Raw genomic sequence first — 27370 nt, 5'->3', positions numbered from 1 at the left:
GTTGTGTTTTTAGAGGACGAGTTTGGGAATGTTCCTGGATTCATCTAGGTATATGCTTCTGTCGTATTAACGGACATGCAAATTTTACCTTTTGAAGTTTTCGTCCAAGTTGCGGCTTGTTGGTATTGCGATAATTCTTTCTATCTTAAATGGTGCGTTGCCCTATGAGCTAGATTTAGATTTAGATGCTCGTTTGGGAGAGACTAAAATGAAATCGTTTAGACTTCACAAGCAGTTGTAGCTTGATTGAAGATTTGGACTACTTTTTGATTAGCCTTCTCCTTTAGTGCTAGCCTTCGTCATGGCTTAGTTTGTCCTTCACCTCCGGAGTGTCGACAGAAACTCAGTACGAAGACTTTGTATAAATGGATGCTTAAGTATGTGTGGGTGTGTGGATTTGTATGTGTGAGAGCATACTTTTATACTATGGTCTACACCCACTATTGGGAGTTGATGATGTCAGTGGGGATGCCATAGTAGCTAGTCCCTGCTATGCGTGATGGAGTTTATGGTTTTCAATCTTATGAGTGACTATCGTGAGATTGAAACTACACTATGTTGTGTTTTTAGAGGATGAGTTTGGGAATGTTCCTGGATTCATCTAGATATATGCTTCTACCGTATTAGCAGACATGCAAATTTCACCTTGTGAAGTTTTTGTCCAAGTTGTGGCCTGCTGGTATTGTGATAATTTTTTTTATCTTAAATGGTGTGTTGCCCTATCAGCTAGATTTAGATTTAGATGCTCGTTTGGGAGAGACTAAAATGAAATCGTTTAGACTTCACAAGCAGTTGTAGCTTGAATGAAGAGATTTGGACTACTTTTTGATTAGCCTTCTCCTTTAGTGCTAGCCTTCATCTTGGCTGAGTTTGCCCTTCACCTCCAAAGTGCCGACAGAAACTCAGTATGAAGACTTGGTATAAATGGATGCTCAAGTATGTGTGGGTGTGTGGATTTGTATGTGTGAGAGCATACTTTTATACTATGGTCTACACCCACTGTTGGGCGCTGATGACGTCAGTGGGGATGTCATAGTAGCTAGTCCTTGCTATGCGCGATGGAGTTTATGGTTTTCAATCTTATGAGTGACTATCGTGAGATTGAAATTGCACTATGTTTTGTTTTTAGAGGATGAGTTTGGGAATGTTCTTGGATTAATCTAAGTATATACATGAACACTATTTGGGTGAAACAAGGGTGTCCTTTATCACTTACCCTGTTTGGCCTCTACATTGATGAGCTCAAGACAACGATGCAGACACAGGGGGAGTGGGATGCTCTCTTGCTGGCACGTTGATCCGGATATTGCTGCCTGCAGATGATGTGGCACTTTTGTCTTCCTCAGTAGAGGGGCTACAGAGACACCTTGACGTACTGCAGTTTTTTTGTGAGTCTCATTATTTGAAGGTCAACCTTGATAAAACCAAAGTTATGATCTTCAATACATCTCAAGCCGTCATGTACCAGAAGCAGTTCACGTTTGATGGGTCAACTGTTGAGATAGTTTCGTCATACACGTATCTTGGGGTTGTCTTCTCCGAACCAATCTTCACTATGAGACCCGCGATGTAGGCCCACCTGGGCAGGGGATACACTTCTTTCCGCTCGCATTTTTAGGATCCACGGATCAAGGGGCTGCTTTTTGACTCCTTGGTCCTGCCCAGCGGGGATGTATGGCAGCCCTTGCTAGGTAGACTTGTCAGATATGGGGTGGCCTTGTGTAGAGCGGCTACAGGCTCTCATGCTATCGCGGATGATTCACGCTGCATTTCAGGTCATCACGTATCTGTATCGAGTCAGGGAGTACAAGGATTACACTTCTGGGCGCAGCAAAATACCATGGCTGGCACTAGCCTCTTCTATGGCACTCTCAGCAGGGGGTGACTAGAGATGCTGGTATGCACACACAGAGAGATGGTTTAAGCGATTGGGGCTACATATGGATAGATTCCCTCCCTTCCAGTATAGTATGGATGCTCCGTTTTTTCCCCTCCGGTCACACAAGGTCAACCAGGTAATCCATGAGGATCTGCTACATCTACACACATTCTGGACCTGGTTGGGACTGCGCGAGCTTCCAGTGAAGCTCAGCTTCTACAGGGATCTCTGCTTGCATATCACAGAGGAGGGTTTCATCGACCCACCAGGATACACTCAGATCCACTTACCCCACTTACTGAGAATCTCTATTGGGCAGTTTCGTGTCTTTTCGCACAGACTTCGTATCGAGAGTGGCAGAGCCGAGGGCCTACCCAAGGAGAGGCACATATGCACATTATGTGACACACGAGGTTGAGATGGAGGAGTACATCATCTTCAAGTGTCTTGTTTACTATGAGATCTGTGGGCGTTTCTACTACCTCTTCAGAGATAGCTCTGGGGTTTTGTCCCGTTTCCTCTTTTATTCAGACCAGAGATGCTTGGCGGCCTTCATTCATGAGACATTAGGCACTGCAAGAGGCTTCTTTGATCGCGGAGACAGGAGCAGACTTCTTACTTGGCAGATCCATCTCAGAGCTCTATCATGGAGTTCTTCCTGCCAGATCACACAGACCCCCACAATACGAGGCCTCGACATGATCATGATGACTCGACAGCATGCATAGATTACCCTTGGGGATACCCCTTCTCTGTTCAGAGTCGGAGCTCGTTTGATAGGGGTTACTGTAGCCCTTGCTAGGCGCAAAGCTATGACCAAGAGACGTCACAGGGCCACACGCGTGAGCAGTCGACAACACTATCGCCAATTTCATGCCTCCATTGCCCCCACCCACCATGATGTCCTAATGTTGGTGATGGTGATGATGATGATAATGGTGGGGAGCATTTTGATATTGATATGTAGTCCACCACTGACATGACTATGTTGTACTGTTGTACTTAGTACTATCATTTTGCATTTTTTACACTCTACATTGGTGTGGATGCTCGTTTAGTAGCTCCACCCTCAGAGCTCGTTTGTACTAGGATTTTCACAATTTCATAGACTCATCAGTCTTCCGAAGACTTTAATAAACTTTCTTTCTTTCTTTCTTTCTTTCTTTCTTTCTTTCTCCCTCTGCTCTCCCCTCTACCTCTCCCTCCTCTCCCTTCCCCCTGCTTCTAATGCTCTCCCTTCCCCTTGCCTTCCATCTCACCCCCTTCCTCCCCTTCGCTTCCTCCTTGGGAGGCTTTTACAACCCCCTTCTTTGCCTGCAATTCTATTGCCCCCCTCCTCCTTTTATACTCCAAGGTAGAGGCTTCTAGATGCAGAGGCTTCTCCAAGAAGCTCTAGGGTCCTTGGAGTCTGCGCGGGTTCTAGACATCCGCAAAAGTTATCGTATTATTTAATCGCCCGTCGCCCTACTCAGCGTAATTTTTTTGTGCATGCCTGCTCGCAAACCGTAAACAAATCAATTAATGACATTTTTCTATCGATGGGGGCCCCTATTCCAAATACGAGGAGAAGAGAGGAAGAATATTCCGTTGATAAGCTGGTCTCTTAGCTTAGCAAAATGATTGAGCAGACCATAATGACAAAACTAGAGATTTTGGGCATGAAGATTTGAGTTCTCCTTCGAAAAAAGTGAAGTTCCTACCATGAGAGAGAATTGAATTCCCTAAGTATGATGGAGCAAGGGATCCGGATTCATGACCGGGTATACCATAGTCAGCCATCTCCGTTCAGCACATTTCATGAAAGAGACTTCTATTAAGTATGAAAGAAACCAACGTGAGCAAGCTCGAAGCGGAAATACATCATGCTCGGCATGAGAAAAAACACTCTAGAAGAGTAAATAAAAACTCATAATTAGTTGGAGAAAAACCAAGGTTGAGGCTGAAAATGCCACCTCAACCCTGATGTAGTCTCTGAGAAAAAGGGGTGTTGTCGTGGCTGCTTGCATGGCCTGCTGATGTGGCTGCTTGCGTGGCATAGTGACATGGTGGCTTGCTGTGTGCTGACAGGGCTATGCTAACGTGTCTTGGCTGCCTACTGATGTGGCTGCTGTTGTAGCTGTTGATGTGGCAGTCCACGTGGCAGTACAACATGCCCGTGACGTATGTGTAGATGACTAATCTCTGACATATTTTCCACAGTACTTTTGACCTAAGGAGTAGGAAGACCTGATGGTCAGGACTTATGGAAAAATTTGACTTTGAGATTTGTTATCATAAAGGATCTATCAATAAGGTAGTTGAGCATAATTAGTAGTGTGAATCAACTTTGCTTCAGAAAGAACCATTTAGACTTATATGATTCTCTTACGGGTCTTTATCCCAACGATAGTTGGGAATGCATGGTTTGCTTCTTCAAAAGGGTAAGGTTTATGTATCCAGGATAATAGATACGAGATGTTGTATCTTGTATGAATGTCATGACAATTCGAGTGCTGGACACCAGGGGTACATAGAACTTTTAATCTAGTCAAAAGAACCTTCTTTTGGCTGGTCGATGTTGAATTGTATGTTCGAAACTGTCAACAGTGCTAGGTCAATATAGCCAACCGCTTTCTTTGAAAAAAAAAAAATAGCCGACCGCTTGAGATGACATAGTTTGTTGCATCCTGTGGAAATACCTGAGAAGAAATGACAGAGTATTTTCATGGATTTTGTGGTAAGCTTTTCACAGATCTCTCGTGGGCATGATGCAATTTGAGTGATCATCAATCAACTCACCAAATTATCACGTTAATCCTTACAAAGGAGAGTGTTTTGGCTGCGCAGCTTGCTCAGTTCTTTGTTGAGAAGTTTTGAGATGAAATAGTCAGTTATAGAGACATTAAGTTTATTCAACATTTTGGTGGGCTGTGCTCAAGAAATTGGACACTCAGCTCACTATGAGTTTGGCTTATCATGTTGAATCAGATGAAGAGACTCAGCGGCTGGATCAAATTCTCGAAGACATACTAAGAGCATATGTCTCCTGAAGGCAGTCTGATTGGAAAGAGCATCTTTCATTGATGGAGTTCTCTTACATTAGTGCTAAGCATTCGGCCACCCTTGTCCACTCATGTTGATGTATGGATACCAGCCTAGAGCCCCATGGGTGGTTGGCATGCAAAACTTCAAGTTTGGCATTGCTGTTGATTGGTTGCATAACAATAAGATATGTTGTAGTTTTCAAGGGAAAGCATAAAAATTACTCAAGGAAGAGCGCAATTTTCCACCAATCAAAATCGGTCATCTCAACTTCTCTTAGAGGACCATTGGGTTTATTTGAGAATCCCGAAAGATTCTTATGTGATGATAACTAATCTCGTTTATAAAATATCTTCTTGCTTTTGTGGCCTATATTTGATCCTTAAAAGATCAATGATGTGGCTTCCAAGTTGCAGTTACTTGATGGCATTTAGGCACACCTAGTCTTTCATGTCAGTCGATCGAAAGAGAAGTTGGGTGCTAGAGATAGTTTAGTTTCTGAGGATGAACTTGTGAGACTAAAGGAGCTGTCCACTGATGTGCCTCATGAGCTAGAATATCTTTTGGATTATAGGGACCAAGAGCTTAGGCACAAGACTGATCTAGAGCTGAAGGTTAAGTGGAAAGATTGCTTAGAAGGGGATATCACTTGGGAAGTCTTGATTCTCTTTGAAGCCAATCCCCTTCTCTAGAAGGAGAAAGAATGTTATGTCCACATCTCGACATAACGTGGCTAGTGTTCTGGAGGCTAGGTTCACCTAGGGTCATGTATCCTAACCTTGGGACAGTTAAGACAAGTAGTATTCCTGGTACATTTAGACTGGTCTTAGGATTGAGACACCTAAGACTTGTGCCTATGTAACTGTGAGTGCAGGCTCATTTTAGGTCTTTATGGGAGTGGGAGCTTCCAAGATTGCCTAGCTAGGTCAGTGCCGATGCAGTCCTATGTTCCCTTACATTATGTGTGCATAAATGGGGCTGCGTGGTATGGAACACATAGTCTTACCTGGAGTTGTGTGCTCTAGGGTTGCCTAGCCTCTAGTTCGGGGGTAATCCTTAGGGGTCTATGGTTGGGTGGTGATGCAGTAGCCTACACCTATTCTGTCTCAGTGTTTGTATGCTACCATTTGGTGGTCTTGCAGGTATGCTCGAGGAAAGAGTCAGTCCTAGAACCTCCAAGCTACCTTTGACTAATCTTCAGAGGTGTTTCACTGCTTGCCCAAAAAAAAATCTATTACGATGCAGTCCAACAATGAGGTGATAAAGGTCATTTTGATATCAGTATTTCTATTGTTAGTAAGAGGATTGGGGCTGCATTTTGAGGAATGTGATTTCAATTGTATCTTGAAGTTGCTTGCTTTAAGTGAATGGATGGTAAGATTAAATACTACTGCGGATCTTCTCAGGTGAAATGCATGCATTGAGCAGTGTATAGACACATACATTGATCATTGCAATACACATGTATTGGCCAATGTATATACATAAATGGTTTTGTGCAAGTTCTTTCTTGTTAGGCACCTAATGTTACTTTCCTGAGTCTAAAAAAATATTTCCTTCTTTAAATCAACCATCCATCACATAAAAGGAGTTGGAAAATTTGCAGGTGTAATTAATCAAATCTGACTTAACTGGGAAAACAGGTGATGAGTGGTGGGACCTTTGTGCTGGGCCACACGTAGAGTATACCGGTGCTGTTAATAGAAAGGCTATAGACCTAGAATGTGTGGCTGGCGCTTACTGGCGAGGAGACGAGAAAAACAAGATGCTGCAGAGAATTTATGGGACTGCATGGGAAACAGAGGAACAGCTAAAGACATATCACCTGCAAAAGGAGGAAGCCAAAAAACGTGATCACCGACGCCTTGGCCAAGAGCTTGATTTGTTTTCAATCGAGGTAGTTTCACAATCTACACAGCATTTGGATCTATAAAAAGTAATTTAATAAGGTTGTTATTATATGAGATTGTAACAACTGGCTGATTGGCCTGTGCTTGATGTGGATTTAATTTCTTCTCTCCACCTATCTCCTTGAAGTAGAAGTATGGATGTCTTAGAAGGAAGTGCATGTTTGAAGTTTTGAAAGTGGATTTTCTGAAGGCAAGTTAGCAAATATTTTCATTGAAGGTTGTAATAGCCTCGGATCTTTTCAGTGATACCTAAACTTCATATGCTCACTTGATCACTACGTCTCAACCTCTTGTATGTCACATAGTGTGCATATGCGCCACTCCCTGGGTAGTCGCTTTGCTCTACTGCTCTCGATGCGAAGTTTGTGTGAAGAGACCCGGAACTGCCCAAGAGAGATCCTCATCGAGTGGGGTAGGTGAATCTGTGTGTATCCAGGTGGGTCAATGAAACCCTCCGCTGTGATATGTAAGAAGTGATCTCTGTAGAAGCTAAGCTTCACTGGGAGTTCACTCGGTTCCAACCAGGTCCGAAAAGTGTGTAGCTGTAGTAGATCCTCACGGATAACCTTGTTGACCTCGTGTGATAAGAGGGGAGAGAACGGAGCATCCATGCTGTACGAGAAGGAAAGTAGTCTATCCATGTGGAGGCCCAGTCGCTCAAACCATCTCTCTGTACGTGCATACCAGCACCTCTGATCTCCTCCTGCTGCAAGTGCCATAGAAGAGGATAGAGCTATCCATGGTAGCCTGCTATGCCCCGAGGTATAATCCCCATATTCCCTAACTCGGTACAGATATGTGATGACCTGAAATGCAGCATCTAGCTGTAAAGGGGGTGATCCAAACTCAGCCTGAATGATATGGTGAGGAACATATGACTTACCACGAATCATCCATGATAGCATGAGAACCTGTAGCAGGGGGTGGTGGGCAGGTGGAGTGGGTGGTGTGGGGAAAAGCGTGAATGGCAGCCTCGTGTAGTGAGCGGGTGACAAGGGCAGCACGATCCTCTAAAAGGGGTATGAAGTCAATATAAACGAGAAGTATGTACAAACGGCCAGAGTAAGAAGGTGAGTGATCCCGATCAAAGCGTATATCGTGGTAGGTGGAGTAAGCACTGAGTGGGGTGGAAGGTGCTGTGCGAAGGGAGGTGGAGATGCGAAAGAAAAGGTATGTATGATCAGCCCCTGGGGGGAGAGGTGCTACAGTGAAGTTAGTAATGCGAGATGTGAAGACAAGGGATCCCATGATGTAATCAACAACACTGGAGCCCCTCCCATGTGGAAAGCATGTGAAACCACCTGAAGCGGGCCATCTGTCAAGACCATTATAGATAATGAGATCATGTATTTTGCCTAGGTCTAATAGGGCCTGCCCATAGGATGAGAGTGGACCTCACCTCTCAGCCGAAACCCGTAGCATACCTGCCTCCTCAAGGTCAACATCCGCCAGAAGAGTGGAATCATCTCTGAAATCAAGAAGTGGTACCTGACGGGCCCTTGTCCTCGCGTTGAAGTCCCCCACTAGGACTTCTCCGCAGCTAGAAAAGTCAACGATGGACTGATAAAGGGCAGCAAATGGGGATGTCTCATCATCATCTCGAATATCTCTGGCAAAGTGGGAGGTCTCCGGGGGGAAGTAGCAAACTGCGACAAACAGATCCTGGCTGTCCATGTGCCGTATCTGGATCCAAAGAAATCTGGAATGTGTATCTCTCTGCTCTACTGAAATGATCCCCCAAAGTGTGGATCTGAAAAGGACTGTAACTCCACTTGAACCTCGAACTCCTCTTGTAACCCTCGTCTCATCTCTGTAGGCATACTCCCATGTATATCCGCTGACTATTGGGAGAGGGCGCTCTAGACTCTGATGTGTCTCTTTATAGAAGACTATGTCGTGGCTTGTATAGGATTCCGAGAAGTTCCTTGGTTCTGACCATAAGGTACCATTATAGTTCCAAGTGGTGCAGGACAGGGTCTCGGATATCTGAGTCTCATAGGCCTCGCTTCCCTATGTAGGGGAGGGGACAGGTGTTCTACGGGGGCTTGTAAGAAGTCGTCCCTCTCGTACCACTGTCCACTTCCCCTCCTTTCGGACCTGATCCTGCTGCTGCAGCAAAGAGTGCCTCTCCTCAACCTGTAGAGGTGTGAGGTCCTCATCCATAGAGATCGCTGGCTTATGTCGAAGGATTGACCTGCGTCGTAAAGCTGAAAGTCGTGCCTGAGTGTCATGAAATCGTATGATCAGGGGTTGCTCTCGGTTGGGATCTCTCCCCACCCGCCATGCCCTCTCTATCCTGTGCTCAGCCACACCCAGGGTAGCGGTCACGAACGCAGTCGCATCTACCATCGGTGTAGCCTCAGTGCGTGGGATCCCGCGTACTCTGATGTTGAGAGCCTTACTGGCTCTCTGCTACTGCTCCATGAGGGTAGCCGAAACGGTGACCCTTGCGGGTTCCCGTTTGGCCACGTCAACCCATCTGGAAGTGTCCTCAATAGCAGATTGCATGCTCGCAATGTGTGCCTCGACCACCGGGGTACTCCCTTGGGTAGTATGTATGGCTGTGACCTCCTGTTGGAGCTGCATGATATCCTGTCTGAGTCCCTGAATAAGACCCGCCTGCTCCCGAATGGCCCTAGCCTGCTCCTGTATGATGCGGCTCTGCTCCCGTGCGAAGCGAGCCAGCTCCATCTCACACTCACAAAAACTATATATCTCCGTGAGTAGGGTCTCACGGGCTCTGGTGTGTCAGTCCACCCATGTCCATGCTGAAACTGTGGTGACTGTGGCATGAAAGAGTGGGACTAAGTATGAAAACTGGACGGTGGCTGAGTGAGGAATGGAGATGACAGTGGAATGGATGAGGCAGTCCCAATGGGATGTGGGAGGGTGGGCTGACTGAGAGGGAGACGGGAGAGTGAAGCGTAATGCGGCACAGTGTATGACACCTCCGAAGTAGGGGTCATAAGCTGTGCGAGAGCTGTAACAGGAGAGGAGGGAAAGGGAACAACAACTGGCGCCATGGGCATGAGTATGTCACTGATCGTAGATGTAGATGGAGCTGAGACTGGAACTAGAGCTGGGCCTGAAGTGGGGACTGAAGTCGAAGTAGAGTGATCTGACATTGTCGTACCTGCCAAAGTCCCAATGGGTTCTCCTCCGTGTAAAGTGCAATCACCTACATAAAATCTGTCCAATCTCTACAAGAGCATGTCATGGGTGGCATTGACCAAAGGAAAGCTATAGGCTTCTCGAGGTCCTAATGAAGCCTCTCACCATGCATCCAGCCTTTTGATGGAAAAAATACACTACTCCCATATGCCTCTCTCTGCAGAAGTCATGTTAGAAAAGGAACTTAGAGTTTTATAAAGTCCTCCTCAAACTTTATGTTGTTGAAGTTGCCTCCAACAATCTCCGAGTCCAAGATGGCACTAGAAGGAGGCCCTCTACTTGTGGCATGTTGGCGTGTAAACAACAAGCATCTTGAGTCAGATACCTGTCCATACTCTGGCCTGTAATAAGCCCCCCCCCTCCCCAATCGTAGGCCTTAGAAGTGAGGGCTCTCCCATGAGAATCCCATACTGGCCTGCCCTACCTATCATTGGGGTCCAAATATCACGACCATGATTGGGAGTAGGTGACTGTGTCTCATGATGTCAATAGATGAGAACATGTGTTCCTAATGCATTAAAATGTCCAGTGATTGTCTAACAAGGGCTCACTATAATTCTTGTGTTAGTATCAACTGAAAGAAAACAAGAAATCAAAGGTTCGCTGGACTACAATGCCCTCCGCACATAGGTAGGAATAGATGCACACACATGAACTGCTGCAATTTGCAATGCCAACACTGGGTAGAATGAAAAGCATAAAACTGAAAATGCAACAACTGAATCGCAAATGCACAATGAACCCCAAATGGAGCAAACGAACTAGGGAGGTGTGGAGGTGAGGATGGAGAAGCTTCCCAATGGCTTCTCACAGAAGCGAGAGCCTCAGTGTAAAAACCTTCTTGTTAACTATTCCTTCCCTAGCGCAATCACGGGCGATGGCAAGTTATTAGTCCACCCAGCATCACGGGCGATGGCAAGTTATTAGTCCACCCAGCCAAACTCTCAAGGAAGGATTCGACTCATTTCGTAATTCATCTTGATTATCCCTCATCCTTATCCTTGAGACCCCAATCTCCCTAGATAGTTCCTGGCCACATGTCACATTTTAGGCCCTTACTTAGATGCATCCTTTTTCACCCCTCTCTTGGAGTTCCCCTTTAAAACAATTGCAACTTGGCAATTTACATATTAGATGCACCTAGGCCCTAGCCCTATTAGAACTATCTAGTCAATGCCATTACGCCCTCACCTTGGACCTTGGCAGTTACTTCTCTTGACCATTTAATTACGCACATTAATTATTACAAAAGTTGGCCATCTAAGAGAAAATGCCCACCGATCTATCCGAGGTCATGCTATCTCGGCTTGAGCATAACATTCCTTCCCTCTTCAAGCATCAGCGTCCTCGATGATGAAATCTGGGAATGCTCTCCGCAACTGGTACACGGATTCCCAAGTAGCTTCCGATAGAGGCTGACCATGCCATGCAACCAACACCGTGGGTATCTTTCGATTTCGTATTTGCATTGTTCCTTGGTCCAGGATTCTTGTTGGTTTGCGCCTTGCAATATCCTCTATCTCCTGAAACAAAACCACACCTTCGATTAGTGAGTCACCTGTATGCAAAAATTTCTTTAGGCGCGAAACATGAAAAACCGGGTGCACCTTACACCCCTGTGGCAATTCTAATTTATAGGCTACACTGCCTATTCTCTTCAGAATTAACCACGGCCCACAGTATCGAGGTGATAACTTAGCACACTCTCCTGAAGTCAACGACTTCGAGTGCGAAGGAATTCTGAGAAAAACTTTTTCTCCTTCTTCAAATACTCTTATAGACCGATTTTCATCCGCATACACCTTGGCTCTATCCATAGCCTGACGGATATTAGCTCTCGCAAGTGCTAGCATCTCCCGCATCTGAACTACAAAGTTCGCGGCACTAGGCACTTTCTGAGGTACTCCAACTATAGTCGGATTGGCTGGTCTATAACCATAGTTCAGCTCAAACGGACTGAACCCAGTAGATGAATGTTTTCGATCATTGTAGGCAAACTCCAACAATGGCAACCACTTGTCCCATGTATGTTGCCTCAATGACACATATGCTCTCAGCATATCCTCTAAAGTCTGGTTGACTCTCTCCGTCTGACCATCCGTCTCAGGATGATCCCCACTACTCATTCCTAACTCAGTCCTTAGTGTCTCAAATACCGCTGTCCAAAAGTGACCGGTAAACCTGACATCTCTGTCTGACACTATGGATCTAGGCAATCCATGCAGACGAAATATATGTCTAATAAACAACTCCGCTACTTGCGGGGCACTAACAGACTCTCTAGTCGGAATGAAGTGAGCCATCTTGGTTAGACGATCAACCACCACAAGGGTAGAATTATACCCTCCTTGTGTTGCAGGTAACCCTACAATGAAGTCCATGGAAATGCTCTCCCACTTACTTAGTGGTATTTCCAAGGGCTGTAAAAGTCCGGGTGGCTTCACCCGCTCGGCCTTACTTACCTGACACGAGAAACACCGTGTCACATATTCATGAATATGCTTTTTCATCTTTGGCCAAAAGAAATCTCGCTTCACGAGATCATATGTCTTCTCGACTCCTGGATGTCCCGCACACGGGCTATCATGGCATTGTCGAATGACTCTCTGCCTGAGATCATTCTGACCAGGTACTACAACCTTGCCATTTCTAACTAGCATACCATCCCTTATGGTATATCTTGCATAAGTTTGGCCTTTTCTGGATGCCAGGTCATCCTTTTCATTTTCTCCGGGTTTTAACACATGAGCCTTAGGCCATAAGCTCTGGACAAACTCGTCCACCTTCTGAGTTTCTCTGATCTCGGTCATTAGAGCACTCTCTAATACCGTGAAACTCAGGTTGTGCATAATGCGAGACAACGCATCAGCTACCTTATTGTCTTTTCCTCTTCGGTACCGAATCGTTAGATTAAACTCCTGCATGAGCTCTGCCCACCTAGCTTGGCGGCCCCTCAAGTCAGGTTGTTTACAAAAATGTTTCAGAGTATCATGATCTACATCCACATAAAACTCTGAACCATACAAATAATGCCTCCATGTTTTCAAAGCATGGATAACAGCATACAACTCTAATTCATGAGTTGGCCAATTCCTTTGAGAGGGAGAAAGCTTCTTGCTTTCGAAGGCTACTGGCCTTCCCTCTTGAAGGAGGACTGCTCCTACCGCAATGCCACTTGCATCGGTTTCTAGGAACAACGGTTTCTGGGGATCAACTATTTTTAACACCGGTCCTGAGACCACAGCTTGTTTTATGGTGTTAAAACTTTCTTGTTGATTCTGTCCCCAAATAAAAGGTACTTTATCTGAGGTCAGATCAGTCAAGGGCGATACTATTCCGGAATATCCTTTGATATGCCTTCTATAAAACTGGACAAATCCCAAGAATGATCGCAACGCGGTCAGACTCTGAGGGATTGGCCAAGTTAGTATCGCAGCCACTTTCTTCGGATCCATTTCTACCCCCTGTGGAGTAATTATGAACCCTAAATACTCAAGCCTAACCATACACAGTATAGTTTTCTTTTTATTCACGTAAAGACTGGCTTTCCTCAAAGTACTGAACACTATCCTTAAGTGTTCACGATGTTCAGTAACACTTTTACTGAATATCAAGATATCGTCAATAAAGTGTACTACGAACTTTCCGATATACGGACGTAGTAAATCGTTCATAAGCATGACGAAGGTCGCTGGAGCATTGGTAAGTCCGAAGGGCATTACCAAAAACTCATAATGACCAAACCTGCTTCTAAAAGCGGTTTTATGCACATCCTCGGCTCTAATCCGGATCTGATGATAGCCGCACTTAAGATCTATCTTGCTGAAAATCACGGCTCCATATAATGCATCTAGCAAATCATCAATCCGAGCCATCGGATACCTGTGCTTAACAGTGATATTATTCAATGCTCTGTAATCTATACAGAGGCGAAACGTATCATCCTTTTTCCTCTTTAATATCACTGGCGAAGCAAAAGGTGAGAAACTTGGTTGAATCTGCCCCAGCTTGAGGTATTCTTCCAGTTGTCTACGCACCTCCGCTTCTTCCGTAAAACTCATTCTATAGGGAGGTCTATTTACAGGTTCTGCCCCCGGGATTAGTTCAATCTTATGTTGAACTTTCCGCTCTGGAGGTAACCCATAAGGTAGTTCATCCCTAAAGCATTCAGAGAACTCCTCTGTTATAAGATTAGCCAGCTTGGCCATCTCACCACTTTGCGTAACATCAGTGCTAGTCGAAGAATCATCCATCGACTCTACCGATGCGGTGCAAAGGTACAAAAACTCTACTTGAGCCTTTCTGATTTCCATCACGGAAACCAACGGTCCCTGAGGTATATCTTTTTCACCTCGTAAGACATAAAGCACATCATTCATCTTGAATTGATATACGTGCTTTTTCCAATCAATGGCTGGATTCTTCCTAGAATGCCACGCCATTCCCAGGGCTATATCTGCATGAGCAAGCTTGGTCATTTCAAAATCAAGCTTCTCAGCATAGTCCTGAATCCGAAGCTCCAACTGGGTAACCCTTTGGTCCCATACTTCAGTTGAACTTCCATCTGCCATCCTGACTGTATACGCATAGTCAGATGGACTCGTCCTTAGTTTCAGCCTCTTCACGAGCTTGGAGTTAATCACATTGTGAGTTGACGCTGAGTCAAACAACACAATGACATCATGATTGGCCACTTGCCCTTTCATCTTGATTAACTCCGTATCATTGAAGGCTGTATACCCCGTTGCTGCGGGCTTAGATAGGATGTTATCAGGTGCACTCGTCACTAACTTAGCAACAGATACACATAACAAACAAGGTACTAACCTCTGAGAAGGTCCCGCCAGTTGCATCTGCATATGTTCCGCACTGGGACTCTCCTGCATTTCTACGTCGCATTCAGATATTATCATACTAGCCGTGCGACGATCTTTATTCAGTGGACAATCCTTCCACTGATGTCGCTGAAGGCAGCCGAAGCACAATCCTTCTTTTCTAGCTTTCTCTTTTTGTTCAGGGGTCAACGAGGACTTTGACCAAGCCCGGGCTGCCATTGGAGTTATTTTCCTTTTCACCCCAACGGTGGTACTTGTTTTTGTTGGTCCCTCAACCGGCTTCACCTGCTTGGTTTGGCCACTTGGCTGCGAGACACTTGTCTTTGAAACCCATTTCCTCTGAAATCCCCCTTTCCTCGGGTGCTCATACTGAGTCCCTGCCTGCACAAATCCACCAGACCTGCCTCTGGCATCCTCATAGTTCAGGGCTACTGCTATAGATTCATCTAGTGTAGTTACATATTTAGCCCGAACTTCCATTTTGATTTTGTCGTTCAGTCCATAGATATAATCTTTTAACTGAACCGACATAGGGAGAGGGTCTGTTATTTTCATAACACATTCTCTGAATTTATCAGTGTACTCTGCCACTGACAAGCTCCTCTGACGAAGACTTCTATAAGCATCCCAAGCTCGGGATTCTTCATCAGGTGGGAGAAAGTGTTTCTTGAACTCCGCTTTGAACCCTTCCCAGGTGGTTGGAGCAACTTGATCCTTCTGTTGCTTTATCCACCATCTGTCCGCTGCCTCAATAAACAGGTGTGTGGCCTCGCGGATTTTCTTTAGATCGGATTTAATCTCACAAATGGCGAAGGCTTCTTCCCACTTGTGCAACCAAACCTCGATCACATCAGAGCTGCGCTCGGTCATCCGACCAGCATACTTCTCCGGTCTATAATTAGCGATATTAGGCACTTTGACCCTTGCGCGCTCTAAGGAATGTACACTGGGCTCTGGCTCAGCTAGAGCTTTGCCCTTATCAATCCTAGACGGTCTAGCCGACAAGGCTTGCACCATCTCCCTAATCTCATTTTGACCAGCATTCGCCTGAAGTTGCTGGTTCATAATCTGCTGTAAAGCATCCTCTAATATTGAAATCCTACCAACCAATGTAGGTGCTGCCTGATGTGACATCTGTTGTGTTGACTGAACTCTAGACTCGCTAGGATTTATTCTTGAAGTCTGTCCTTCTGCTTCCATTTGTTGAAAGGGAGTTTTTTTTTTTTTTTTTTTCTTTTGTTGTGTCTTTTTTTTTTTTTTCTTTTTTTTTTTCTACAGTGCAGAATTCACAGGACCATAGGAAAACAGAAAAAAAAACTGGACGGAAAGAAAGAGTTCCCTGATCTTGCGCCGACTCCGGCTGCTCTTTCTCAGACGTAGAGGTTCCCTTCAAAAGCTATTCCAAATAGACTGTGTAGAGGCCTTAATTTGCTTCTGTCGGACAGCGAGCAAAATGCAACCAAACATATCTGACGATTGTCAACACGATGAAATCGACGTGACGCCTTCACGTAGCGTAGATTGTCAACCCGCTCCAATCCGCTGCGTCAATCCTCCAAGGTGCAATTTTGAGCTTTCGTTATCCGCACAGCCTTGGTCTAGGTGAGGATGAGCCCGTCGGGTTTTTCGTTGACCAATATCTTGCTGTCCGTCGACTCTCCGTTGCTGGCGTCAGTCACAGACCTCGACTCTCCCTTGCTGGCGTCAGTCACAGACCTCGACTCTCCCTTGCTGGCGTCAGTCACAGACCACCTTCGTCGAAGGTCTCCCCGTTCGCGAATGGCTTCCCTCCGTAGTCCACGAGAATACTGCTGCACTCCGTCGTCACGGCGACCCTCTAGGTCCAGCCAGCATTTGAGAAGTCCTGACTGACCGGCGAACCACCACGCTATCAACCCGTCCCTGCTCACGGCCGTTGCGAGATCGCCAATTCGTAGACCCCCTACGTTCCTACGCTCCAGAATTCTGCTGTTCGTCAGTAGCTTCCGTCAAAGCTCACGAACCTCTTCCTGTTCCTTACGCTCTGATACCAAATGTAAAAACCTTCTTGTTAACTATTCCTTCCCTAGCGCAATCACGGGCGATGGCAAGTTATTAGTCCACCCAGCATCACGGGCGATGGCAAGTTATTAGTCCACCCAGCCAAACTCTCAAGGAAGGATTCGACTCATTTCGTAATTCATCTTGATTATCCCTCATCCTTATCCTTGAGACCCCAATCTCCCTAGATAGTTCCTGGCCACATGTCACATTTTAGGCCCTTACTTAGATGCATCCTTTTTCACCCCTCTCTTGGAGTTCCCCTTTAAAACAATTGCAACTTGGCAATTTACATATTAGATGCACCTAGGCCCTAGCCCTATTAGAACTATCTAGTCAATGCCATTACGCCCTCACCTTGGACCTTGGCAGTTACTTCTCTTGACCATTTAATTACGCACATTAATTATTACAAAAGTTGGCCATCTAAGAGAAAATGCCCACCGATCTATCCGAGGTCATGCTATCTCGGCTTGAGCATAACACTCAGCCCCATCTATGTGGCACATTGACAGTGTACCCAATGAAAATGCTTCAAACACATGCACTAGATGCTATACTTGCATATGATTCTCTTTCCTAGAGTGAGTGAGATTGTGAGTGAATGTCTGTGCGACACATGGCAAGGCCACCAGATAGACCATAGAATGGTGCCATGTGGCAACAATCCCCTTCATCCATGATGGATTTATGTTTGGGCTTGCCACAACATGTGGCCCCTTAAAAATCTCTAACCCTGTCCATGACATAACATCATGGATGTCCTATCTTAGGACCTAAGGTCTAGCTACCACTCTTTTTTACCTTTTATTAATACTAACCCAAAATTACCCTAAGGGTAATTTAGAGAAATAAGTCCATAATTCATCACTTTTTCCAACATCGGTCTTTGCGGTCGTTGAGGTGTACGACAATGGAAGCCATGCACGTTTGAACTCATGACCGTCCAACGTATGGGGAGGTAGGGTTGGAGAACAAAGCTCTCTTGGAGGTAGGAGTTTGTGATGAACACTTTGAATGGATAGGCTTGGTAGGAGGTTTTAAGAGTGAGTAGTCCCAATTAGTTCAACACCTGGAAAGTGTCATCACAACCACCACTTTACCCATGAGCCCAAGCTAGCAAATCTAGGTAAGAGATGCCTAGTTAGGTAGCCATAACCAATAGGGGCAAATCGAGATGGGAGCCATTTACTCTCAGGCGATCTAACAATATGCTAGGGGAGAAGGTCAGTTTACATTTTGACTAATCACCATACATGATCCACATAGTATACCTCAAGGGTCCTAGCCAATGTCCCAGGAAGGACAACATTTGCTCCTTGAAAATCCAATCAAATACTTGCAGGGACCACACCTAATCCCTGCTACTAAACTTGAGACCGGATGAGCCTCGCTGCCTAAGGCATCTAACAAGCCACCCTTCCCAAGATGAATGCAAATTACTGCAATTTCCAGCCTATGGGGACAGTTGGGTGTAACTATTCCAAGGCACATCTCCAAAATTTGTCATAAAGAGGCTGCCCTGAATGGGGACTGTGTGCAGAACTGGGACAAGTGTTGGAAAAGTTATTGTCACCCTTGGGGTGATTTTGGGTTGGGATTACTTAAAATAAAAAGAATGGTAGGTAGCTTAGATCCTAGGCTAGCCGGCTACACTTATGATGTTATGTCATCAACAAAGGTTAGAGTTTTTTCTGGGCCACATGATGTGGCAAACCCCCACATACATTCATCATGGATGAAGGATGTGGGTGCCATATGGAAATCTATTGGTCTATCTCATGTGGTTTTGCCACATTTCACACAGACATATTGCAATGCCTATCTCACACACTCTAGCCTTTAGGGCAGCTAATCCGATGCAAGTATTGCGTCTAATATCATTGCTAAAACAAGCATAGACAAGTTGTGCAAATGTATTGTAGTAATAATTGTCCATCAAAATCCATATACATGAACTGAAAATGCAATAAATGCACTGAAACCTGCTGCAACATGATGTACAGCTTGTATGGATTTGTGCTTTATATGGATAGCGTTAGTAAAATTCACTCTATTTTGTGCTTTTCTTTTCAAGATTTCGGCCTCGAAATCGAGGCCTACGACTGGAAATGCATGAACCTCTGAAAAGCATTACTGAATTATGATGTTAGGACATTGTGGTGATGCACATCACCCGGCAAAAAATCCTTTGTTCAAACAAAATTTGAACCTTCTCCACAGCAAAATGCTTCAAACAAATTTGAATGCAAGGACAAGCAACAATAGGTCCAAGTACATCATTGGTGAGCATGAGAAAGATGAGAGCTTGGATCTGATACGAGTTGTGAGGAAAAGAGGGACAGGTATGGTGTAAAAGAAAGCACAAGTATGAGCAAATGCATAGCTGAATTAAGACTGATGGGCTTATTCACAAAAGTTGTATGTATGGAATTGCTATGATTTTTCCACATTCTCAAGACTCCAGATACCCTCGTTTCCTCCTCTTCAGGTTTCTTTTGCATCACTGTTTTATAAAGTTTTATTTCACGGCTTCACTCACCAAACATCACATGAAACAATCAAAACTTGCATTGGGACTTCAATTTACCCTTAACAAGAAACATCTTCCGACAACCAAGGTTGAGATTTTACAAGTGAATAAATGTGAGCAAGTTTCCTTGATACAGGGAGGAGCTTAAGCCACTGTTGTTACACTATCTGCCAATCTTGTGTTTAATATTTCACAAAACGTGCAAACATATTTGGTTGCAACAATGGGGATCGTCCACTTTTCCTACCATCTGTGGCTAGTATGTTGTCTGTTTTCCTTAATTCTCCTTCGTGTTTATTTAAAGTCTCCATCTTTTTTATCCTGCTTTTCTTCACCAAATTTCACTTGTTCTGCAAATTTTTTAGTACATCTAGTGTTGTTGTAACAAATACTATGTGTATGTAAGCTACTTATATAATGCAGGAAGATGCTGGAGGGGGTTTGGTTTTTTGGCATCCAAAAGGTGCCATAGTTCGGAATCAAATTGAAGATTTCTGGAAGCGAATACACATGCAAAGAGGCTATCATCTTCTCTATACACCACATATTGCTAAGGCGGACTTGTGGAAGACCAGTGGACATTTGGATTTTTATAAAGAAAACATGTTCGATCAAATGGAGGTAGAAGGGGAGCTTTATCAGCTTAGGCCCATGAATTGCCCGTATCATATTCAAATTTACAAGAACGGAGTACGTTCATACAAGGAGCTTCCATTCAAAGTCGCTGAGCTTGGAACAGTATATCGTTACGAGAAATCAGGCACTTTGCATGGTCTTTTCCGTGTAAGAGGTTTTACACAGGTCAGTACCAATTATCTGCTATAGTTGGCAATGTGCATTGTTTTCTCAATAGTGGTTAAACAGATTATTCGGCAAGGGTCGTGTATACGGGTCAAATAGCTCAAAGCTAGCAATGGAATATTGATCAGTTTGTTGATTCACCTGGTACGAAGTCCTCTGTTCATGGAAATTGTCTGCTACAACAGGATGATGCACACATATTCTGTCTTCCAAATCAAATCAAAGAAGAAATTCGGCATGTTCTGGATCTCACAGAGGATGTCCTTTCGGAGTTCGGTTTCAAAAAGTATGAGGTGAATTTGTCAACAAAACCTGAGAAGGCCGTCGGAAGTGATGAAATTTGGGAGAAGGCAACGGTGGCCTTGAAAGAGGCCCTTGATGATAAAGGTTGGAATTATTCCTATGATGAGGGGGGGGGTGCATTTTATGGTCCCAAAATAGATTTAAAGATTGAAGATGCAATTGGACGCAAATGGCAGTGTTCTACTATTCAGGTGAGTCAGTAGGTGAATTGGGTTAATATTACATCAAAGAATTCAGCCCACATGCAGCAATTTATGTTTTCCACCTTGGAGGGGCTGGGTTGAGAGAGAAAATTAGTGTAAAATGGAAAATTCGTTGATCATTTCCCTGCTCAAAAGAATTCAATCTCAGTTGTTTTCCAGAAATAATTAGTAATCACTTTCTAATTGTTGGATGCAGGTAGATTTCAACCTTCCAGACAGATTCAAGATGCTGTACGTGGACTCAGCAACAGAAAGGAAAAGGCCAATCATGATCCATAGGGCTTTGCTTGGTTCACTAGAACGATTTTTTGGCATTTTGATAGAGCATTATGCTGGAGATTTTCCATTGTGGCTTGCCCCAGTTCAGGCTCGGATACTTCCTGTTACAGATTCTGAGGTTTGTGCTGCCACAAATGTATCCTATATAATATATCTCCAGAAAAATCTAACAGATTCTCTTGATCAGCTCCCCTGTTACCTCCAAAACATGATAGTATTGAGATGCTAGCATACTCTAGTGGACAAGAATGAAATGACACCTGTCCATGCTCCAGACTTGTGTTAAGGAACAAGCATCTTCCTTTGTGATTAATTTTAGATGAAAAGCATGTGCTGAGAATTGGGGACTACCCCAGAGGCTTAAACTCGAAGTCTGGTTAAAATCTGTGTATTTCAAATTTATAGAATAATGTCCCGTTAAGAGATCTGTTCGTAGGTTTTATACAAGAGGGTGATTCATGGGGGCCTTTATGTAAAACAGGATATTTTAGGGATTACCAAGTCTGCTGTTGCAGCCTGTAAGCTATATCAACAGAGGCCAGAGGGAAATGCTTCTCTTAGATATGATCATTGGTGTCACAACATGATGCTCTTAAGAGATAGTAGACTTTTATAGCTAGAGAGTCAATGGTACTCCTCTTATTGGAAACTTCTTCGGCAACTATAGATCAACTATTATTGAAAGTAGTACTCTCCGTGTGTTGACTATAGCCAGTATGTTCTTATTGTGGCCTGGAGCTGATTGATTTTTTCATAAAGTGCATCTTTTCCATCTGGAGCACGGTGTGCAGCAGGAAATTTATTGCGTAGCACTTGACTTGAAATCTGTAATAGTGCTCAATGAGTGAGTAGATATGCCTGAGGCTCTATCCTCGGGGGACGAGCATTTTCTGAGCGAAATCTTCCGAGCGTCCGAGCGAAGGAAAAAAAAAGCTTCCAACTATGCATAAATATGGCAAAAATCGATCAGAAGAAAACATAGTTTCACTTAGAAATATGCAAAGTATTATAGCAATGCCTATTTTATACAAAAATCTTTAGGTGAATCTGTAGGAATGGTGAGAGCATAATGGGATGGCTTTTGAAGAAACCCACATGTAGAGTAGACTTCTCTATGAAAATTCCCTTATGATCCTTCTTACAACTTTTACTTAATAGGGGGTGACATTGAAAACCCTCTCTCAACCTATCTTCATGAAAGAGTTTTTTCAAAGAAAACTCATTGAAGCAAGCCATCCAGGTAGTTTCGCCAGCGAAACCCCTTTGAAGCAAGTCTCCCAAGGTAGTTTCGCTGGCGAAACTACCTTGGACAGCACTTTTAAAAGTGACATAACTTTCATATCCAATGTCCAAATATAGTCATTCAACGACTCAAATTGATCGGAACACCCCATTTGAGCACATCTATGGAGTTATATTTTGGAAAATCTTTCATATATAGTATTAAATATTACATGTATTTTATGAGAGTGATATATAAGCCTAAGTTAATACTTAGTATTATTACATTGAGAGTGATTATGAGGAATGTTTCTTAAAGGAATCAACACTTTTTTAAGGTAATAACAGGGGTACAAAGGGATGGATGCGTCAATTTTACGAGCAAAAACCTATGAGCAGGTTTATCCGAGCGTGTTTTTCAAGAGATTTTTAAAAATGTTTTTCTTTAGGAAACATGGTTTTTACACTTTTATTTTCACTAGAACTAGATCCCTTTATCATAAAAATATACAGACTAGTCACTCATTCATTTTTACACAACATAATTTTCTTATTTAGAGACATCCCTTTGTACCCCTGTTATTACCTTAAAAAAGTGTTGATTCCTTTAAGAAACATTCCTCATAATCACTCTCAATGTAATAATACTATGCATATATAATTACTTATTAACACATTTATATCATATGGCAATATCTTTTTAGTGTTTTTATAGCATATTTATGGACATGTTTCTAAAGAAGTTTAAATAAGTATTAACTTGGGCTTATATATCACTCTCATAAAATAAGTATTAACTTGGGCTTATATATCACTCTCATAAAATACATGTAATATTTAATACTATATATTTAATACTATAAAATTACTATAAATAAGTATTAACTTGGGCTTATATATCACTCTCATAAAATACATGTAATATTTAATACTATATATGAAAGATTTTCCAAAATATAACTTAATAGATGTGCTCAAATGGGGTGTTCCGATCAATTTGAGTGGTTGAATGACTATATTTGGACATTGGATATGAAAGTTATGTCACTTTTAAAAGTGCTGTCCAAGGTAGTTTCGCCAGCGAAACTACCTTGGGAGACTTGCTTCAAAGGGGTTTCGCTGGCGAAACTACCTGGATGGCTTGCTTCAATGAGTTCTCTTTGAAGAAACTCTTTCATAAAGATAGGTTGAGAGAGGGTTTTCAATGTCACCCCCTATTAAGTAAAAGTTGTAAGAAGGATCATAAGGGAATTTTCATAGAGAAGTCTACTCTACATGTGGGTTTCTTCAAAAGCCATCCCATTATGCTCTCACCATTCCTACAGATTCACCTAAAGATTTTTGTATAAAATAGGCATAGCTATAATACTTTGCATATTTCTAAGTGAAACTATGTTTTCTTCTGATCGATTTTTGCCATATTTATGCATAGTTGGAAGCTTTTTTTTTCCTTCGCTCGGACGCTCGGAAGATTTCGCTCAGAAAATGCTCGTCCCCCAAAGGGATGTCTCTAAATAAGAAAATTATGTTGTGTAAAAATGAATGAGTGACTAGTCTGTATATTTTTATGATAAAGGGATCTAGTTCTAGTGAAAATAAAAGTGTAAAAACCATGTTTCCTAAAGAAAAACATTTTTAAAAATCTCTTGAAAAACACGCTCGGATAAACCTGCTCATAGGTTTTTGCTCGTAAAATTGACGCATCCCTATCCTCGGATGTCTAGTGGAAAATCAGGACTATGTTTTCTGAGACTTTCGCTCAGGTGATTATGTTGGTGCTGTACACAATGTAGCATCGCTAGATGTCCTGTACAGATGTCGTGGTGTATTACTGGGTACATATGTTGAGCCAAGCAATCAAAGTACATATGTGGAGCCAAGCAATTGCCTAGCACTTGATTTGAAATCTGTAACAGTGCTCAACGAGAGAGTAGATATGCCTGAGGCTCTATCCTCTGATGTTTAGTGGAAAATCAGGACTATGTTTTCTGAGACTTTTGCTCAGGTAATTATGTTGGTGCTGTACACAATGTAGCATCGTTAGATGTCCTGCATGGATGTCGTGGTGTATTACTGGGTAACACTGCCTCTTACTGTTTGCCTGTTGTTAATGTGTTATGTGTTGGAACTGAGAAGAGTTGGGCAAGGTTAAGGTGTACAACAATGGGGGTTGGAGAAGTAACTTATGCAAACTTGTGTTCTTCTAAACCAAACTCACATATATATTCTTTTGCAGATGCCTTACTGCCAAAAGGTGGTGGAAAGATTAAGAGATCTGAATATACGGGCCGAAATGACTTGTGGAGAGAGGCTTGCAAAGCTTATTCGAAATGCCGAAACACAGAAGATTCCGCTTATGGCAGTAGTTGGTCCTAAGGAGGTTGAGACTCAAAGCCTTTCTGTCCGTACAAGGCATGGAGGAGAGCTTGGAACATTGAATGTGGATGAGGTGGCAGCAAGAATACAGCAAGCTGTTGCTCACCGAAGCTTTTTATAGCTGGTAAGGTTGCAACTGTATATTTGTGGACAAGCGCGGTACTTCAGAGAAATGCTCTGCACGCAAATGTAATATATTTATTGAAGGACAACCCTCAGCGAAATTTTGTTGAGGCCTATCCTGATGGGCTGGATAGTGGTCAAAACGTTGAATGTTTGGTTTTTGAACATGAGGAGAAACCTAGGATTCATTGATAAGTCTCTCATTGTATATCTAGTGTACAGGCATCATATATATTGTCAACAAAGCTGGTCAAACCGGGTTTGTGCTTATTCTTTCAATTGACAGTGTATTTTCTCAGTCTGCAATGCTCTGAATGTCTTATGTGGATATCAAAAGCTGAGGGATGACAAATTGTTTTGCTAGAGAAGCGAAGTGGTCCTTTTTTATTCTGATGCCAGTCCAAAACTTGTATATGTTTTAATTTCTGTTTTTCTTTCAAATACTTGTATATGTTTTAATTGTAACTACTGTTTTGCAACCTAATGACTTGTTTCCAGCGTAAAAGCTGACTTGGGTTGGTCTTTTTTGCTTTATCGATCATCATCTTTTTATTCCATAGAATCTCACTTGTGTAAAAGTATTCATTTACTTTACCATGTAGCCACCATTCTATCCATCAAAATACTGTACCCAAAGAAATAGAAGACGTGAGTGCATCTAGGACAATATCTAGCTGAAAAACAAAGGGCCCTCTCTGGAGGTTTCAAGAGGTATTGTATCCAAGTTGTTGAGCATTTTAGTGCAGAAAAGGAGTTTCTATGCTGCTTGCTAAGTCACATTACAGAAGTCATACGTAGTTCTCTTTAAATGTCATGAATTGTAGATGGTCAGAGCAATTTTCATGCTAAGTTTCACTATTCGTCAAAGAACAACCTCAAGATTTACAAAGTGTCAGCTTTGATCTGTGAACTGCTCCTGCTACAGCCCTCCATCAACTCTTTCCCATTGTCCCCTTCCCTGCTCAATCTTTGCACCTCCGCAAGTGCATCTCACCTCCCTGCCCCATCAAGTCCATCCTGTCTCACGCTCTGTTCCCACTCTGTCTCCACTTTGCATTCTTCCTCTTCACTGTTGGCACCAATTCTTTCCGTTTGGCCGAGTGACTCACAAGCCTCCACCCCACCATTTCCCCTCTGTTATTCTTCTCCGTGCCCATTTGAAGTCAGAGTAGGTTGATGACGTTAGCTTCCCCTGCTTGGTTCTCTACATCCAGCTTGAACAGGGTTAAGCTTGCTGTCTTGGGCTTTTCCCAGCCTGCTGTTGGGATGGGTTAACCCCTCTTTGGGGCTGGTTCTTGCTGACCTTACATTGACCACTCCTTTGGTCCATGTCTTGCCCCCTAGGCTCGGTCCTTTTCGGCCCTTTGCCTTTATCCCATGGTACCATGGTTTACAGTGGATAATATGGTTTTGACACCATTTACCAAGATATCCAATGAGGCTTCGTTTCTCAAGCTGCCTAAAGGAGTACCAAGCTATTATCTCGTCTATTGAGAGTTGTTTTGGCATTGCTCGGGAGACCCAGACTGCAGTGGCCACAGTACTCTCTTATGATGGCATACCAAAGGTGCACTTGATTGTGGATGAACTCGATACCACGAGAAGATGTTGGAGACTTTTGAGTGGAGTCGTCTTCTGCCAAAAGGTAAAGGTATCAAGCTTACTAGGTTAGTGACTTGGGGACCAAGGGTTGGCCACTTATCTTGCGAGTCAACCGTCCTCTAGACCTCACATCTCCTGCAGATCGTCCTGAGGATGGGAGGGATGACAAGACCCAACCACTCCTCAAATGGAATTCGTTGTTAGAAAACTAGAGGTAGGTTGCTTGCTTAGAGCCAACACTACTGACAGCGGAAGATCGACCCCGAGATGCAAGAGAGAATGGATCGCACCATGTGCATGTAGAGAGGACACTTAGATATAGAGAGAATACACACAGATGTCCAGCCAAACATATATCATAGATTGAGTAATATCCAAGTACAAAATATCCAGAAACTGTGACGACACCTTCAGCAAACAAACGATGAGGTAAGCAACCAAAGAATAGGTACTGTTTGCTGAGGCTTCTGCTGTAGACCTCTTGTAGATCACCGCATGTCCTCAATGGACTTCAGTGGCTGCTCTAGATATATCTGCTTCTTCTCTTCTTGTCCACCACAATGCAGCTCTTCTACTGTGGGTAGACCTGCCCCTTTGTGTGCTCCTGGAATGTCCAAAGGTTTCTGAACTGTGAGTACTTTGACTGCAGTACACAAGCGGTCTCTTGTACTCTCCAATAGTCTGCGGGTCTACACGAAGGAAGAGGCTGGATGGCCCAGAGACTGAACTACTGAATGCCCTCCCAAGGGGGCCCTTTTACAGGGCTGGAACTGCCGCAGACTAGCTGACTCAGCCATTCAACCAACGAGCTAGTCTGCTGCCCTAACCTGACAGACTGCCGACTGCAGTCTGTGTTCCTGCAGATCCAATTCGCCTTTATATAGGCCCTTTCTGTTGTTTACAAAACACCTCAGACTTCTCGGCAGCGGAAGATGCACCCGGAGGTCACAAGACACTTAACGTGGAACAGATCTCATAATACATGTGCTTTACTCATGTAAAGAGGGCAATCCAGGATGGATTTTAGATGGCCTATTGATAGGGTGGATGTTAGAAACTTAGGGGTTGGTTGC

General features: G+C 43.6%; 1 protein-coding gene across 1 annotated transcript in view; it reads left to right on the top strand.

Annotated features, from left to right (window-relative positions):
• Positions 1 to 24974, top strand: part of EMB2761 (threonyl-tRNA synthetase, putative / threonine-tRNA ligase) — a 33936-nt gene extending 8962 nt beyond the window's left edge. Inside the window, exons 5-9 of the mRNA XM_087384890.1 lie at positions 6544 to 6797; positions 19813 to 20190; positions 20376 to 20684; positions 20893 to 21093; positions 24433 to 24974. Coding sequence (XP_087241016.1) covers positions 6544 to 6797; positions 19813 to 20190; positions 20376 to 20684; positions 20893 to 21093; positions 24433 to 24693 — 1403 coding nt within the window. The 3' untranslated portion in view covers positions 24694 to 24974. The remainder of the gene's footprint in view (positions 1 to 6543; positions 6798 to 19812; positions 20191 to 20375; positions 20685 to 20892; positions 21094 to 24432) is intronic.
• Positions 24975 to 27370: the final 2396 nt, after the last annotated feature.

This window comes from Dipteris shenzhenensis, chromosome 14 (assembly GCF_047967505.1).
Source record: "Dipteris shenzhenensis isolate YYH24624 ecotype China chromosome 14, Dip_SZ_1.0, whole genome shotgun sequence".
NCBI classification, from domain to species: domain Eukaryota; kingdom Viridiplantae; phylum Streptophyta; class Polypodiopsida; order Gleicheniales; family Dipteridaceae; genus Dipteris; species Dipteris shenzhenensis.
Note: the sequence above shows the minus strand (reverse complement) of the source record. Positions and strands in the feature narration are given on the sequence as shown.